The following is an 18,187-nucleotide window of genomic DNA, read 5'->3' as shown; positions in this document are numbered from 1 at the left end:
ATGAAGCAATAAGAACCCTACTTCCATGGATTCAGCATAGCTTGCTGGAGAACCCTATGACAATGGTTGCCGCTGCGATAGCGGCACATCAGTGGGCTGAGTGGAGTGGGTGGTTTTGGCAGATTGGCAGTTGAATAAAATCTTGTGGCTAATAAAAAACGCTTTTGTATTTGGAAGAAGTCATCTCAAGATAAAGCTATATGTGGCAACATTTTCATCATTCCATATCTAGTCATATTTAATTGATTAGCTAGGAGATCCGTGGCGCAAGAATTACCAGCCAATTATGTATTTTCTTGCACCAACTTTTCTGTTGGCAACTTCCCTGTTGTAAAATATACAGTTTCCGTCAATAATATTTATAACAGTGTTGGAATTTTACATTTTTACATTGATGCCTCCCACGCCTACGCTCAACTGTCATTTCATAAACATAATTGCCCATGTTGTGTACAAGCGGACAGCCTTCCAATGAGATTTCATCAACTTATATAAGCAGCAACAAAGGCATTGATTGGATGTCTCCAGACCATCTTCAAGCGTCTTGTGATCCTGGGTTACAGGAGCTGTAGATAAAAGCTTTAAAAGTATGGATAATTTTATCAAAGAATTGTCACCACGCTGCAGGTTTAGCTTTGTCACTAGAATAATGAGAAGCTGTGGTAACACGGTCAATCCCAAACCAAGTTTGAAGCATCACATTGTGATATTCTACCAGCAATGTAACTAACTACTCATTTATTTTAATTTTTTTTTACAAATGCACCCTGTGCAAAATGCATAAGGAAGGTATTAGCCTAATCCACATCCCAATATCTTGAATCAAATGATGCATGACTTCCAAGCTTTATTATTTATTTTTGTGATAATCCTTTCTTTGTGCTTACAGTCAATTCTAATCTTGGACCGCTCTACATTTACTTTTCAGTTCTACTTTCCACAACTGCATATATATCTACAGCAGTCCCAGAGGAGCCCCCCTCACCTACTTGAGTCTCAAGTCTCTCAGGGAGGGTCTTGCATTTCTCAGGGGGAGTGTGTCTGGTTCCACAGGGGAGAACCAAAGCAGTCACCACACCTCACAAAGGCCTCTTTGATGGCCTTTTTTTCCTTTTCTTCTTTTCTAGATGGGCAGACCGATGACACCTGGATCTCGTGCATACATTTTGAAAATCATTTGTCTGTATTTCCACTTCATCCTATCATAATACAGGGCAACACTCAGAACTACACTGTAAAAATAATTCTCAGAGATTACAAAAGGGACCCATAAGGGTCCATTTGTACACTGAGAGCCAATTTTACTCTGGTGGATTCAAGCGTATTTCAGCTACCGTGTGTTTGATGTTCTGTGGTGTCTTTATTTGCGTTGTTGTGATGGTTTCTGATTCTGAGACACGTATGCTCAGTTTGTGACAAAAATTATTCCATATGTCGTCACACTCTAGTGTTCTGTAGGCAGATGATCGGATATCTGCATTGCAGAATCAAAGCAAGGACTTGAGGGCAGTCCATAGTGGGATAATATCGGGATTGGTTTTCAAAGCAATGGGCGTAGGTTTTTCAGCAGAGGCTTTCAATACTGTTCTAGCCCATATATTGACTTTTCATGTCACCAGACGTATCGTTAGGCGGACATCTCTGATCGAAGGCTACCCGAGGCCACACACGGCCTACACTATATATCAGGGGTTCCCAACCTTTCCGTTACCAAGGACCGCTGGTATATAGCATATCCCTGCATCATATAAAGTCTGGATAGTTGAGCTTCCGTCTGCAGCAGTATAAGTGAGATGTCATGAAGCATTATGTGATTTTGTAGGAATGCAATATAAAGGTATGACCACCTGATACCAAGCAGGCCGGATTTAAATGGCAGTCGTTAATGTGCCATTAAGCTGTTTCACAGCTAGTGCCGAGTTGTAGTGACGGCAGAAATGTGCGTTAAATTGCTTTCCTTTTTTACTTTTGACTCTGTAACTAACTAAAGATAATTTTTAAACGTTGAGAATGAGCGCCCGCCGCCCACACAGTGTTCACGTGGAGGAATATCTGATTTTTAAACTGCCCTGTATTGATTAGTTTTCCCTGTCAAAAGAAAATGGTGAAAAGCTCCCATATAATCCATACTCATAAAGTAGGTATGCGTCATGCTAGTTGCATCATATACAGTAGCGATTGGGTGGCGGTGCAAGGGTAAAGCACTTGTCCTGTAAACGCAATTAGCCTGTGTTCACTTCACGGGAGGGAAGCCGGGAGGTGAGGGTGGGTCTGTGCTGCTGCACGTACTCTTACGTGCTAGGGCGAGTTGGATAGGACGAGTAGGATGGAGGGTGGCGCTATGTATCCCGATGGGGGCTCCTCACTGGCAGGTGAGCCATGACTGTTGAACCATGGTGGTAACACAGAAATGCGCGGGGGGGGGATGAGGGGGATTCATTGACATAGCGACTAAATTGAGATAAAGAAGCAGGCTAAAATAATTGGCTACTCTTTAACCCATTTTGAGCGGGAACCCCTTTTGGTGGTTACATACATTATGTTATAATTTAGCTATTGAAAAATAGCAGATCTACAAGCTCATAGCGCGCCACCGAGTGGCGCGCTATGAACTTGTAGGTCTGCTATTTTTGAATTTTTTTTCAAATGTGCCTCAAATCTTTCAGAAAATTGTCATGATTTAGAAAACATTTTTTTTAAATTTCGACGTCAGGCCTGAATGGGTTAAGAAGAACTATTCATCATAGATCATATAGTGAGTTCATAAGGACAGCATGTTCCAACATCGTTTTCGATCGGTTCATGTGTCAAGGCCCCCACCGCCACTCATTTTTCTGGTGGTTTACGGCACTGCAGGGACCTCTAATGACATGTAAAACCGGTACCTCTAACAGTGTGCCTTTATCCACGGGGAGGCCCACTAATGACGGTTACCCGGACTGCAATTTACACAGTAATGAGATGGGAGATTTATTTACTGTATACTCAGACACCAGTGAGGAGTGATAAGCTGAACGACGGGGGAACAGCAGCAGCGGTGACTCTCTTATTGCCCCGGCTGCTGGCTTTCATGTCAGCCCACAGCAAGCTAGCCGCGGATCAGTCACTGCAAACCAACATGTCACTGTTGGCTCATTTGCTGTGTTTCCAGTGGCATACAGCATTGGTTATATTATGAGTAAGACATTATATTAATAATAATACAACTGTATTTGTATAGCACCTTTCATGACATGAAATGCAGCTCAAAGTGCTTTACAGAACAATGGAGAAAAAAAAGAAAAGAAAAGCAAGGCATAAACATTAAAAAACAAGAGCAGTAATGCAATACAGTGAGGACATGAATAACAAAAAATTAAAAGATCAATTCAAAGCAAGAGTGTAGAAGTGGGTCTTGAGCTGCGCTTTAAAAATGTCTACAGAGGCTGCCTGTCGAAGGTACAGTGGGAGTTTGTTCCACGCCGTCAGCGTTTTTTTTAGGCAAAGCGAGCAGGCCAGCAGTGGAAGACCGGTTTGGGACATATTTAGGCAGGCAGTCATGTACAGTAGGTAGGAAGGTGCGAGACCATTGAGAGCTTTATAAACAAGTAAAAGAATTGTAAAATCAATCCTAAAAACAACCGGAAGCCAGTGCAGTGAAGCCAAGTTGTAATCTGTCAGTTGTTTTCTTAGGCAGTCCAGAAAAAAGTGCATTGCAGTAATCAAGCCGAGAAAGAACAAAGGCGTGGATTAGCGTTTTTGCATCGTCCAATGACAAATAGGCTCTGATTCGTGCAATATTTCTAAGGTGAAAAAAGCAAGGTATTAATATAAGGTATTTCTTCTTTAAAACGGTGTCAGTGAGTTTTCTTTGTGACGTTGATGAATTGGAATAAGAAGTATACTACAATAGTTCCATTTATTCAAGCTGGAACACGATTGTCGATTGATTGATCATTAAAAGAAATGTGCTCTGAAAGTGCACATGGCCCACCCATCTGACCACTTAACACATTGAGAGCCCACGCAATACTGCCCAAAATCACTTTCACCTAGAAAATCCATTCACATTTTTGATAATTCAGCTTACTGTGGAGACACATGCTGGAACTTTTTACTTTGAAATGTTTTATAGTTTCTGAGTTATTTAATTTAAACGCCAAATGCATTCTCAATGGCGAAAACACAAACTTTGGCACCATGTGTTAAAGAAAAATAAAAAAAAGTGTTTTGATTTTTCTGATTTTTTTTAATAAAAAAATAAATAAAAAAGACGTCCACAGACGTCTTGGGCTATGCACGTGCGGTAATACCCAGGACGTCCACAGACGTTTTGGGCACAAAATGTGTTAACACGGCAGACATTTGACTGCCGTGTGAGTATATGGGTGGGTGCATTTTTTTAGATTATTTTTTTACATTTTCAAGTGGGCCCTGAACCAGTGGCAGTGGGTGGGGAACCAGTGGCATACCGTCTTTGATTGTTGGTTTGCCAAGGCAGCTCTACTTTTGTGCAGAGCAAAAATAGGTTTCTATCAGTCAGTGGAAAATATAAAATAAGAGTGGAGTCAGTCACTTCTCATGGTGTTCTCGTGTGGGTGGAGAGAGGAGGACATGTATTTGCACTGCTCTGCCTGTTTGGTTTTCCCTGTAGGTTTAAAGAGACGATTAATTTCATTTCATTTCATTTCATTCATTTAAAGAGTGTCTAACTTCCATGTTGACATGTTTTGTTTTTTTTGTTGAGTGAAACACAATAGGCAGGCGGGCCATACATAACGCTGGGAGGAATTCTATTTGTATTGTATTTTATATTTGATTTTTAGTACATACCGTACTTCATTAACCCATTTTGACCTGAGATCAGATTAAAAAAATGTCTTCTACATCCTGACAGTTTTCTGAAAAAGCTATGTTTCTATGTCAGTCGTTCTTCGATTTTTCAAAAATAGCAGACCTACAAGCTCGTAGCGCGCCACTCGGTGGCGCGCTATGAGCTTGTAGATCTGCTATTTTTCAATAGCTAAACCATAACATAATGCTAACACCAAAAGGGGTTCCCGCCCAAAATGGGTTAACCGTTGGTCCTCGGCCCACTTCTTTTTATCCCTCTACACGATATCTCTTTGACGAAAATAGTAGTAGTTGGGCTATTTTCACAGATATCCCCCTATTATTTATTATAAATCTTGTCATACATTTTATGACATGCCAAGAATCGTGACGCTAGGGATCATGTGGTAAATGTTCATGAGCCAATGGGCTGTTGCAGCATTTGCCAACCCCCCCTACACACACACACACACACCCACACACACACACACACACACACACACACACACACACACACACCCCTACCTCCCTCCCTCTGTTTGCTTCCTGCCTGCTTCAGGGCCTGGTCTGGGCTGTGCCACTGTTTCCCCTGCCACCTTGGGCTCACGGTGCCAGTCAAAGCCCAAGCCAAGCCATATGGTCCTGCCTTGACAAAATATGACATGACCCAAAGGTTTCCATTTACAGGCCCAGTCCACGCCTTAGCAGCATGTTCCTCTACCCCTGTTGGGGGTTTGAATGGAGTGTATACATGTATGCATAAATATCACTGCTTTTGATTTTGTTTTTCAGATAATATTGGGCATTTTCTTCATCCTGGTGGCACTTCTGTTCAATGTTGCTCTTTTCATTTCAAAGTAAGTTGCCCTTTTCAAAGTAAGTTTCAACAACAGTTAACGTCATGTACTATGATCTATGCTATAATTAAAGCCTTAATTAAAGTAATTATATTATCACACTCCTTGTGCTCCTCCATATTATTACTTTAATTAAGGCATGTGCAATACTACATATCGTGATATAGCAAAGACATTGTCTTTTCCTGCTTTCTTATTTTTATACAAAAACAAAAGGATCAAAGATGGTCAAAAATAGCAATAGTAGTAGAACTACAAGCTCTCAACGCATTAGGAGCTTGTAGATCTGCCGTTTTAGAACATTTAAAAAAAGTTTAACCCATTTTGGGCGGGAACCCCTTTTGGTGTTTTAAACATTATGTTATAATTTAGCTATTGAAAAATAGCAGATCTACAAGCTTGTAGGTCTGCTATTTTTGAAAAATCATGATTTAGAAAACTTTTTTTTTTAAATTTCGACGTCAGGCCTGAATGGGTTAAAAGACATTCTTAGATTGTGGTGTTTATTTTGTCCCCTCACAGTGTTGTTGTTGTGTTTCAGTTTGGATAAGGCCCTCCATTCCGCTGGCATCAGCTCTGGCTTCATGATATTTGGCACCAACCTCACCAATCCACTGAATGAACTCCTGTTGACTCTGCAACCTGTGAGTTATACCTGGACATCTGTCCTGGAATTACAAAACATTTCCTTCAAGTTGGACCCTTTTGTATTGTAATGGCAAAAAGGAGTCATGTTACTAGAATGAAGAATAATATAAAAGCTGAATTCTAATGGGGAAGAAAACAATGCTTTTAGCCCTCATCTTTTACCACATATCTCATCGCTGTTGTCAGGTGGAAAATCCACAATGGTTCCAATGAATCAAGTGTTAGACCCTCCAAAAAAATGAGATTTTGCGATCGTATAATTTACCGAATAATCAGCCTAATGGCGCACATTATGCAGGGGTATTTTTATTTTTATTTTTTTTAAGCATAATTGTGCAAATCTTCCGCATATTTTGCAACTTCCCGCATATTACACCACATTCAAATCACATAAAACCCTGCATATCCTTTGCATATTCCGCAATCCACATAGTTTGCATACTTTACATTTCTCATCTTTCCACAACTTTATGCATATTACACAGCTTCCTGCAATTTTATAGCATAAATTCACATAAAAACATGCATATTTCATTGCAAAAATCAAAGATTTTAGTCTGCAAAATCAAGGATTTTAGCCTGCATGATCAAGTTCCTCAGCTGGCCCCTGTGACTCCACAGGCTGCAGCAGAGACCTAAAACAGCCACACATGTTTAAACGTTTTATATTCCTGTGGTGGACAGAGTACTCAACACCAGCCGCTAGCTTTTTTATTGAGCTCCTAAAACATCAATGTTCTGTATGATCACCTCAATCTGAGCTTCAATTCTGAGAAAAACGTCACTAAAGATCGTCGCTAAAGATAGTGTGGACGGAGCCAAAGCTAGGCAATTGCCAGTCGACGGAGATGCCAAGAACCGGTACATTTATAACACTGGCTATACTGGATTAATAATAACCTAATAAATCGTCCAATGTCGATCTTGGCGATCTGTGACTATTGATAAAACTCGTCCAATAGTCGTCTTTAGCAGAAAAGGAGTAAAGTGGTTAAATTCACAATATACTGTAGTAGAGTCAAAACTACAATATTTGTCTTTGAAATTAAGTGGAGCAGGGGGGGAAAAAGCCAAAGAATATTCAAGTATAGTACAGATACTCATTATTTATATTAGCTGAAGTACGGTACTCAAGTAATTGCACTTTGTTATAGTGTCCACCACTGTTTTATTAATTTTTACAGCAGGTTCTCTAGACTGAGGAATGTGAGTGACAGCGTTCCCCACTTGGTATTGCTCTGCTGGATAGCAGAATTGATTAAAACACGTCTGAAGCAAGAACACACACTGGCGTCGCAAAGAGTCAGTTGAATAACGTCTGCCATGTTAATGACAGCATACGAGAGAGAGCGAAAGAGAGATTATGACAGCATAATGGGACCGCATGTGAAATAAATTACACAGTAAACTGCAGGGAAAAAGAGAGGCCGACAGAAAGACAAAGCATACAGGTCATTGTGCCCCCTTGGCCACCCTGGAAGTCCCTCTTGACAGTGAACCGTCCACCTTTTCTCTCTCACAACCTCAGTTTTTTTGGCTGCAGCTTGCCCGGAATTAGAGTCTGTAAAAAGTATGGTAATTTGAAATAAAAAGTATGGTAATTTGAAATTCCAAATGTGTAGGAAACCTTATACTATATAAAATCCCCATATCGGAGCAGTGTGGGGTTATCTGCTCAAAAACACATGAACTGGTTTGATCCCTTTGACAGGCGCGGGGCGCTCATGACGAGTAGGCTCGTCTTGAGGCGTTTGATATCGCTATATAACATTGCCTCGCTGTGTTTCATTTTTTTAACCGCTCCGGTTGCTGTGCACCGTTGCTAGGGTCCCGCCCGCACCGTTTGTGTTGACCCAACGACATTAGCTTCTGTTTCAGTCGCGGCCTTTGCAGGCTTTTTTTTCTGCGCTGTCCGCGGTGTTGAACAGATCGGCGATGTTCGGAGGTCTTTTCTGATTATCCGGTGAGCGCGATGGGAACATTGGCGTTTTCTAGAGCAAGTATGGACATCATTTTAGCTCGCTAGCATTGATGCTATGCTTTAGCACCCAAGATGGAAGAAATGAAATGGCCAGAAATCACCGGCACCCAAGCGCCATACTACTTTCGTCCAGCAGGCGGCACTTATTGTGTTAATGTGCACAACGTGGTTATTCATTACATGTGACCTAAGTGTTCATGTAATGTAAAAGCTATGTGGACTCTGCTATACAATTACAAACTTTTACATTTCATGGACCACCATAACTCTGAGAGTGTACAAATGGACACACTCAGAGTTACAGACCTGTGAGTGTCCATTTGGAACCCCCTATAGGAATCGTTTAATGGAACAGGTAGAGATAGAGTTAAGGAATCGAACTGCTAAGATGGAATCGTTAACTCTTTGAGATATTCATGGATTTCTATATAGTTTTTAGACTTCTCTATGGCAGAATGGCGTTTTTGAATGATTTATTGAAAATTCTCTGTTGTGAATGTGTGACAACGAAAGACCTTCAGAGAAAGCTTGGCTTGTCTGCTTCCAGGAAAAAAATGAACTGAGTTGATAAAATGTTTAGTTGTGGTGTTGGAAGCCATTTAAAAGAGCCTGCATTTACACTGGGTAGTGTTTCTAGGACAACAAAAAAAGTTATGACCGGTTGAAGTTTTATTTTCTAAATAACTTTTTTTCTGCTGGGCGTACATAGCCATGCAATATCTCATTTTAAAGGGTGAGTTGTCTAGTTCAATTAAAATAAAATAAAAAGTTTCTCACATGTACCACTGTAGATATTTTGCCATCTATAAATAGCATGGTCAGTCATGATCAATCTGACCTATCCAGCTAAAAGTCCCCCTAGCTCTGAAATGGAACATCATATAAACTCAATTCTTTTTTGGGGTAAAATTAGACATTCTAACGCACATTTTGATATATACCATGTTTACATAGTCTTACCAGTACCGTGTCTATTCATGCATGTATCTCAAAAACCTGTTGTGAAGAAACAGTTTTGATAAAAAACTCATCCAAGGACATTGTTTTGATATGACTTTGTGCCCATGATATGTATCAAAATATAGACTTGAATGTATACTGTATTATAACAAAAAAATTGGGTTCTTACCATCTACCGTTACAGAGTAAATCACAGTTGAAACTCGCTTAGTCAAACCATAAACCTCAGACTAGTGAACAAAATAGCCATGACAGGTCTAACTCATTGTAAAAGCTTGTCTTTTATTTTTTATGACTACTAACATAATACAATTATAATAAATATTACAGAAAATAAATAGGCCTACATACAAAACAGTTGTCCCCAAACTCCCCAGTGTCCCCAAACCACTGCATTCCAGTTGTTCTTGACGGTGTGTGTGTGTGTGTGTAGGCTAAATTTAAAAAAAAACAACAACTGAAATGAATGAATGCATCCGGTTCAGTGTCGGAGAACTCCATCGCAGTCTTGACTCTTCGTCTTCATCATCATCATCATCATCATCCTCCTCCTCCGATGCCAGTTCTAAATATATAAAAATAAACATTTAGCTGTAGTCAGCCCGGCCAATAGCCAGTTGGGGGGGGGGGGGACGTAGGCTATCTGACATCATCGTCATCATCATCATCACACGGAGACACACTAAACAATGTACAATCATGATTGTATACAATATACAATGAATGCAATTATCATGCAAGCTCAGACGTCAATGAAACGTCATACAGATCTTATATAATACGCTACTGTTAGCTTCACTCCCCGTCCCCCCTCCGATCCTTGTAGCAACGTCATCATAACCACGCGTTGCTTCAGTAAACGATGCATGTTTGTTCTCCGTCTTTGTAGACAGTAAATAAAAGGAGCGAACATTACTCTAAAGATCAGATCGCCTATAAGGCACGCTACAATATAAAATACTTGTACTGCCATGCGTGCATGCCTGCTACGATACATTTGTACTGCACCAACATGACGATCATGACGCCAGAATGACTCACCACGATGGCCCCCAGCCATTAGCCAGCACCGAAGGTGCTGGCTAATGGTGTTGGTCGGTGCATTGGTGCTGGCTAAGGGCTGGAGGGGGGGGTTGGTGTCGATCGGTTGATCGACACCAACCCCCCCCTCCAGCCCTTAGCCAGCACCAATGCACCGACCAACACCATTAGCCAGCACCTTCGGTGCTGGCTAATGGCTGGGGGCCATCGTGGTGAGTCATTCTGGCGTCATGATCTGACTAGTAGTAGTAATTATCCAAGCATCTATTTGTAGCGATCATCTTATGATTTCTGATCACTATAGAAGGGCATTTTCTACAATAAGATTACCTCAAAACATTCCGGGTTGATCGTCTTCTTCAATGGTTTCCCGGTATAGCTCATCGGACGACGATGGGGAGACAATGAAAAAAGGAGGGAGGGAGCAGCGAGTCTCGCTGTAAGCACTGGACCAGGGCTACTCCGCCTGGAGAAGGCGACTGGGACGCGTATGGATCAATACTACTACCACAAAACTCGCTCAAATAAATAGTACTGCTTTCAACTTTTTCTGCTAGAAAATCGCTCGGGCGAGACGGCAAACAGGCAAAACAATGAAAACCATGAAGACTCCCTCTGCCCCCACTGTTTACAGGGGGTGGGACCAGCTTCCAATGGCAACACGTACACGTGTGTCACGTGACACGGGTTTTCTGGGTAATGTAGTTGGAATATAAGCTCAGGAATTTAAACAGCGCTTCGGAGCATATTAATATGTTTAGATTCATCAAAAACTGTGAAGACGCCAATTGGCGTCATTGATCATTTACGGAATTCTGATGAAGACGCCAATTGGCGTCTTTCATCTTCTAAGGGTTAAGGAGCCGGAATTGTCAAAATCCTTAATGATCCCAATCCTAACGCCGGGGCTCCACTGGGCGCGTCAGCGTCGCGTCTCCGTCACCGTCAGGGAATGTTCCCTTTTTAATCAATGAAGGGTGGCTCCACTGCCTACGATGCGTTGCGTGACAAATTTAAAATTTAAAATTGCCCCGGTTTGTTTTTTGACGCACGCACGCGTCCAGTGGAGCCCCGCCGTAATCAAAAACCCAACAGGAATGTGTTTCTTGTTACTAGTGTACTGTGCACCTATGTTTAAATTGCAGGGACACTTTAGTACAGATCTGGATTGTGGTCTTACCTTGTCATGATGATGCAACTAGTCCAATTAGCAACATATGTCGGCTCAGTTGAATAGAAAATAATTATCCAAAAATAGCGTCTCGCTGACCTCCATTGTGTGATGAAAAGGCTCTCACATTCGCTCTTTTAACATTAACACATAAACAAACTCAAACAATCACATGCAACTAACCTTGCATGTGATTACCACTAAGGATATTTGTTTTGACTGAACTCTGGACTCTCTCACTCAATCCCTCTTTGTGCTTTTACAGGTTTTCCCATTGGACTACATTCTGATCACAATCATAACCATGTACTTTGTGCTCACGTCCATGGCTGGCATTCGCAACATGGGCATCTGGTTCTTCTGGATACGGGTAAGAAGAGGCCCCACTGTCCCTTTAACACCTCAGTGGTTCAAGGAAAACTTTCCACCCTAAATCCCATTGTTCTCTATAGTGAGGAGATACAAAAGAATAATCGTAATCTATGTCTAATGTCTCCATGTTCTGTGCACACGTTTGAAGGCATCGTTTATCGTCTCAATCATCTCCATTTTGTGATGTCAAAAAATGTTTTTGATAAATAAACGGAAAACCTACCGTAGGGTGTTTATTTCCACACTATATTCCAGTGATGCCAGATATTATCGACAGCATATCGATATCGGGCCGATATTTCATAGAGATCGGTATTGAACCAATGAGCCCAATTTAAATATAATATATAATAATGTAATATATCGGTATCGGCCGATTTGACAGTTTTCTGAAAAAGCTATGTTTCTATGTCAGTCTTTCTTCGATTTTTCAAAAATAGCAAGCTCGTAGCGCGCTGAGCTTGTAGATCTGCTATTTTTCAATAGCTAAAGCATAACATAATGCTAACACCAAAAGGGGTTCCCGCCCAGAATGGGTTAATATCGGATATCTCCCAAAACATTTCAATATCGTTCTTTCTTGTCCACCTCACTGCAGAATAATGGGAGACATTTAGGATGGAAATTGTTCCGCATTTCAATACTGTAATACTCCATGACAAATATGTATGTTTTCAATTTAGTATTAAAAGCGCATATCATCACGGAAGATATGCCATGCACAGTATTCTGGGCATGACAACTTTCTGACGAATGCAGACGGCACTACACGCACAACAACAAGGCTGACTGATGTTTTCTTTGTTGCAGTTGTACAAAATAAGAGCCAAGAGAACGCGTCCCCAGGCCCTCCTGTTCCTCTGTATGATCCTTCTGCTGATTGTTCTTCACAGCAGCTACATGATCTACAGCCTTGCACCACAATATGTCATGTATGGCAGCCAGAAATACCTTGTCCAGGTGAGGCAACCGTTCTGATGCCTTAGACACCAATCAATGCCTTTTCTATTCAATCTGTCCACTTCGAGCTATTACTGTCTGTGTAATGGATGTCACCTTTCAGTGTGTGTGTGTGTGTGTGTGTGTGTGTGTGTGTGTGTGTGTGTGTGTGTGTGTGTGTGCGTGTGCGTGTGTGTGTGTGTGTGGGGGCACATCCTTGTACAAGTGAATGCTAGGGCTTTCAGGGAATGATGTCTTGTGTGTGAGCTCAGCTTGTGTGCTTAATTGTAGCAAAGCGAAAGGACCCTTTCAATAAGGCATCCTTCACAGGCTTCTCATTGCGATGTCGAGGCTAGTCCATCTCTTTTTTAAGTGGTGCAAACCACTTCCTTAAGTGAGTATGTGTGTGGGTGCCTGCCTGGCTGGGTATGAGCACGAAAACAGCATGGTTGTTTTTCACCACCTGTGCGCAACCTAACACACGCACATATTAACTGTATATATGGTGATTTCAGGTGTGCCAGTACAGTACAGTACAGTACAGTAGAGGGTACAGTAGAGAGACCACCACACGGTAACTGTAATTTCTCAACCGTTCGGAATCAGGCCGGCACCCCGGGTGCGTTCCTGTGGGCCTGGAGTTGCACCACTTACTTCACACGGGTGTGATTTTTTTATTATTATAATTTTTTTAAAGATATATATTTTTAGCTTTTTCTGCCTTTATTGATAGGATGAAAGTAGTCTGACAGGAAATGGGGAGCGAAATGGGGTGGAAGACACGCGGCAAAGGCCGTCGGGATCGGGAGTCGAACCCACGGCACGCCGTCAGGCTGGCTCAGCAGCCTCGGTGCCCAAACGGTTGAGCTAACCGTCCGGGCCGTCCATCATCTCTTTTCATTTCACAGTTTTGCATATTTATTGAGGGACCAACGTGTAGACTAAAGGATCACTTGGAACTATTGAAACATATCAATGACGTGTCAGTGTTAATCATATTTATGTGCGTCCATAAACAAAAATAATGGGCTTGCATGCACACTGAAGCATGAAAACTGAGGCAAAACATAGTTTACAAAAGTGCAAAAAGTGACATGGTGAAAATAAAGTGACAAACCTCTCGTTTTCAGCCCTGTATGCCTTGAGTTTAGAGCGCAAACTTCCCTATGTCAATCATATTTATGTGAACAGGTTTCTAGAGTTTGTGGCTGTTATATTGTTTTCCTTCTTAAACCTACGTTACTTACATATACCTACTGTATAGGGTAGTGGCACCTGTATAAGTGTAATTATTCCCATGCTAATCAGACTCCATGCCTCCTATGGATATTATGTGTGTTTGATCTAGAGCCAGATGTCTCCCGAAGGGCTTTCATCTGGGAATTCTACCTTTGGGACCACCAAGAACTGTGACGCCGACGCGCCTGAAGGTACGTCTGACATATCTCTGCTGATAGCAGTAGGAACAACACTGTTTACATAACACGCACAGCACATCTCACCGCTCCAACGCCAGGAACAGCATACGTACAGCCTCATCATCAAAGTCTGATCCCTCACAAAAGGAATTCATGCCAGAGTGAAAGAGGGCATGTGTAGAGACATGAGCATGCCTTGTACAACAGTGACACTTAAAGCCTATTCATCTTGATTCTTTATTTGTCATGCCGATTAATTGCAAAGACAACCATTTGGCCTCTTTTGCTGTAGACTGCTGTTTTGATGTCGTCATTGCCGGGGGGGGGGGGGGTGATTATTTAGCTATTTATTATTTGGCTTAATTAGCAATGAGCATTGTTTTCTCATTCAAGAGTAAACAAGACAACATACAGTATTAATAAGTTAAGTGTATACCGTAAATCCTCAAATACATTCCTTCCTTCAATAAAAAGCCGTCCCCCTATTAATTACCGGGGGTGGCGTTGAATTAAGTATATAAAAACCGTCCTTTTATTAGCCAGGTTTTTTTTGTGTTTTGTTTTTTTCAAGTGCCGTATCATACCTTCGCTGCCCTGGCTGGCTGGCTGTCACTATGCCAGTGGTCGCATTGCTCGTGCTCGTGCACAACGCAACAAACTAACAAACAAACTTCGGGAGAGAACGCCACTATAAGCACTTTTCATGGCCACGGACAATAAAACTAACGAGAGCACTCAGCACAGAGCAGCAGTCTAACTGCGGAGGGAGGAAAATGACAAAACCAAGTGAGAGCTGTTTCTGTTTGTGACATGACGTGCTGCGAGCTCGCAGATCTACGCGTCATGCAACGAATGTACCGCACGTTCGTTCTATTAAAGGGTAGATCGCTACCGTTTGGGGGCTGCTCAAACGGGAGCGGATCTATCCTTTATAGAACGAACGTACCGATATGCTGTGAGCTTAACCTGTTGCTAACGTGACCCCCCTCCTCTCTCTCTCTCTCTCTCTCTCTCTCTTGCGCGTCTCTCTCTCTAACGCGACTCTCTCTCTAACGCGACTCTCTCTCTCTCTCCCCCGTTGAAGTTGCAATAGTTGGATCACTGCAGTGTTGCACTGTTTATATTAGCTGCTTTGATATTATAGGAACCATACATTCAGCCATACACCATACATTTTATTTTTATGTTATTATTTGCATCTAAACTGCAGTAAATAGGATAGTAAATAGTACTGTGACGAGATTTGACTGAGGGACTGCCATTTTTTTTCATGTCATATGAAAGCAGGGAATCATAGTTTAAAATTGATGTGTTGATTTTATTATGGTATTTACCATAGGCAATATGCCAATATTGTTATAAAAAAAAGTAAAAATGACCAGTGAGCACCCGCAACTGCAGTTTTTAATATTTTATGAGGACTTGGTTTCAATAAATGAGTCCAGTACATTTTACAGGGTTCTAACTGTCTAACAGACCCAAAATGTGATTTATTCATTATGATCAGTTTGAAAAGTAGAAATATAGGCCTTCTTATAGCTGCCTCCTTCCAATAAAAGCCCGGTATCAGAATCGGTTGAGACAAATAAAAGCCCCGGATTATAAATGAGGATTTATGGTACACTATCCAGGGTATCTGCACATTTATAAAGTTACCATGTAATGAATTTTAAGACATTTTTAATATCAAATTGTCAAATATTACGTAAGAAAGAGGCAAACATTGTGAAAATAGCTTGTAGATGTTTATCTTTGGAACAGAGTCAAACTAACACAATCCATGCCAGTACATTACAATAGAAAATCAGACGGTGGGGGTCTGCAGTTCAATATATTTTTTGGGGGGGGACCCCTAACCGTACAGTGGGTCATCCATGAATACACAGCGTGAAATACAGCATCGATTTCCCAGCGAGTGGAATCAGTCATTTATTAATTTGTCTAAATATTCAAGGCAGACTTAGGGCCGATTCATACTCCTATTTTACCGCTGTTTCGGCGCTGTAGAGCCGAAATGATTTCGGCTCGTCAGACATTTTCAGTAGCACTGAAGAGCCGATTTTAGGACGGTACCCGCCCCCCCCCCCCCCCCCCCCCCCCCCCGAACCTCAAATTACGTCACATTGTAGGCTCTACAGAGCCGAACCGACTTTTATTCGGCTCTAAAATAGGAGTATGAATCGGGCCTTAGGAGACAAAGCAAGGCAACAGTGCAGCGTCACTGTCACATGTATACATTACTGTACTTCTTATGAGAGGAGATGTTTTTAAGCCCTAACCAGGAAAGGGAAGTACAGTATGAAGCAAAAGGTTTTTCAACTCTTAACTTGTAGAAGGTTACTGTTGAGCAGTAAGGAAAATATCCGTTGTTTTATACAATATTTATATTGTATGTTCCAATATAATGGTTAGTACAGTACAAGTGATTAGTAAGAATAGAGAGAAGAACATATGATCTACTACTGTAGCTTACAGCACGTTGGGAAGCAACACATTGTGAGCTTGAAATTCTGCTGCTTTTGTTGTTCAGAAATGTCTTGAAATTCTTTGAAAGTATCCGATATTGTTTGGATGATGGGATGGTTAATAATTGAATAATTCTTTAATCTTTTAATCATCAACCTACCTAACGTTTTTTCCCTCCCTGTGAAATAATTGATTCGCCATCTGTGACAATTCTTTTTTTTTTTTATCCACAAAGGTAACACAGCAGCCGTGCGACCGTTGTATCGCTCCCGTTAGCAAAATAGGGGGATACTGCATGCGTTCATTCGGGACTGTGTTTCGGTCCTCGCATGTTCAATAATTCGAAACAGCGTGATTTGTTTTGACTCCCGATTACCACATCGGTCACTCTCCCAATGTTTTTTTCTTCTTTGGGGGTGGGGGGGAGGGGCTCTCCTTTTTCCCCCGTCCGTGGTGACCTGAGGTCGCTGTACTTACCTGAAAGCCACAGTGCGTATGTACTGTAGCATGAGTCATGACTGGGGAACACTAAATCACAGTATATTAAAGCGTAACAAAGCAAAAAATAATGTGCTTGTTCTGTGTCCCTGTGGTGATATATAACTGTTGGCCTTAGTTGAGATTATTTATGCGCATACTTTAACCACTTCAGCCCTATATATATATATGTGTTGACCAGAGGCCCCCATGGGTGGATATTACTGGATAATGCAATCTAGAGATACCTATGTGGGGGGAAAACACTGCTGTGTGAGGTTAACCCATTTTGACCTGAGATCAGATTCTAAAAAGGTCTGTTTGAAAATGTTTTCTGAAAAAGCTATGTTTCTATGTCAGTCGTTCTTCGATTTTTCAAAAATAGCAGACCTACAAGCTTGTAGATCTGCTATTTTTCAATAGCTAAAGCATAACATAATGCCAACACCAAAAGGGGTTCCCGCCCAAAATGGCTTAAAGAGGATGCATGTTCAAGGTATTTATTGTTTGCGCACAGGGAAATGCTTTCTTCTGTCTGACGGTTCTAGGCCTCGGGTAGGCCAGAGGATGTAAACGAGCGATTCCCGTCCCTACTCCACGGTAGCCCCATAACTACCAGGCTCACTAAAGGTCAAGAACGTACCGTCTGCTGCGTGGCGTGCGTACATGAATATTTAGTGGCAACACGCGCGGGCGGTACCGCTGAAGTAGCAAGTGAGGAAAAAAGATTGATGGACTTTAAAAATGTATGTATGTACACTCTGAATAAGCCCTTGGGTTATGCGGTTTCTTTAGAGAGGGGGGGGGGGGACTTGGACCAATAGTGTAAAATAGTCAACAGTCAGGTACAGCAAATATTTGACAGCTTTCTCCTTTTCCTCACCTCTGTCTTGTCCACAGCGAAAGCGTCAGAATCCAATAATTGACTTGGTATAATGCACTTCATGAGTAGACTTGTAGCGCTGAACATCAACACCGATGGGAACAATGGAAGAGCGGATTGCATAGAGCAGGGATCCCCAATAGGCGGCCCGAGCTGATGCTC

General features: G+C 41.7%; 1 protein-coding gene across 2 annotated transcripts in view; it reads left to right on the top strand.

Moving 5' to 3' along the window:
• Nucleotides 1-18,187, top strand: part of lmbrd1 (LMBR1 domain containing 1) — a 125,067-nt gene that overhangs the window by 82,843 nt on the left and 24,037 nt on the right. For both annotated transcript variants that reach the window (XR_013790897.1, XM_079511556.1), the window contains exons 10-14: nucleotides 5,605-5,669; nucleotides 6,211-6,313; nucleotides 11,736-11,840; nucleotides 12,653-12,802; nucleotides 14,130-14,211. Coding sequence is in view for 1 of the 2 variants with exons in the window: in XM_079511556.1 (XP_079367682.1) it covers nucleotides 5,605-5,669; nucleotides 6,211-6,313; nucleotides 11,736-11,840; nucleotides 12,653-12,802; nucleotides 14,130-14,211 (505 nt within the window). In the remaining variant the exon portion in view is untranslated. The remainder of the gene's footprint in view (nucleotides 1-5,604; nucleotides 5,670-6,210; nucleotides 6,314-11,735; nucleotides 11,841-12,652; nucleotides 12,803-14,129; nucleotides 14,212-18,187) is intronic.

Source organism: Electrona antarctica (genome assembly GCF_951216825.1).
Source record: "Electrona antarctica genome assembly, chromosome: 10".
NCBI lineage: Eukaryota > Metazoa > Chordata > Actinopteri > Myctophiformes > Myctophidae > Electrona > Electrona antarctica.
This window is presented reverse-complemented; position numbering and strand designations above follow the sequence as displayed.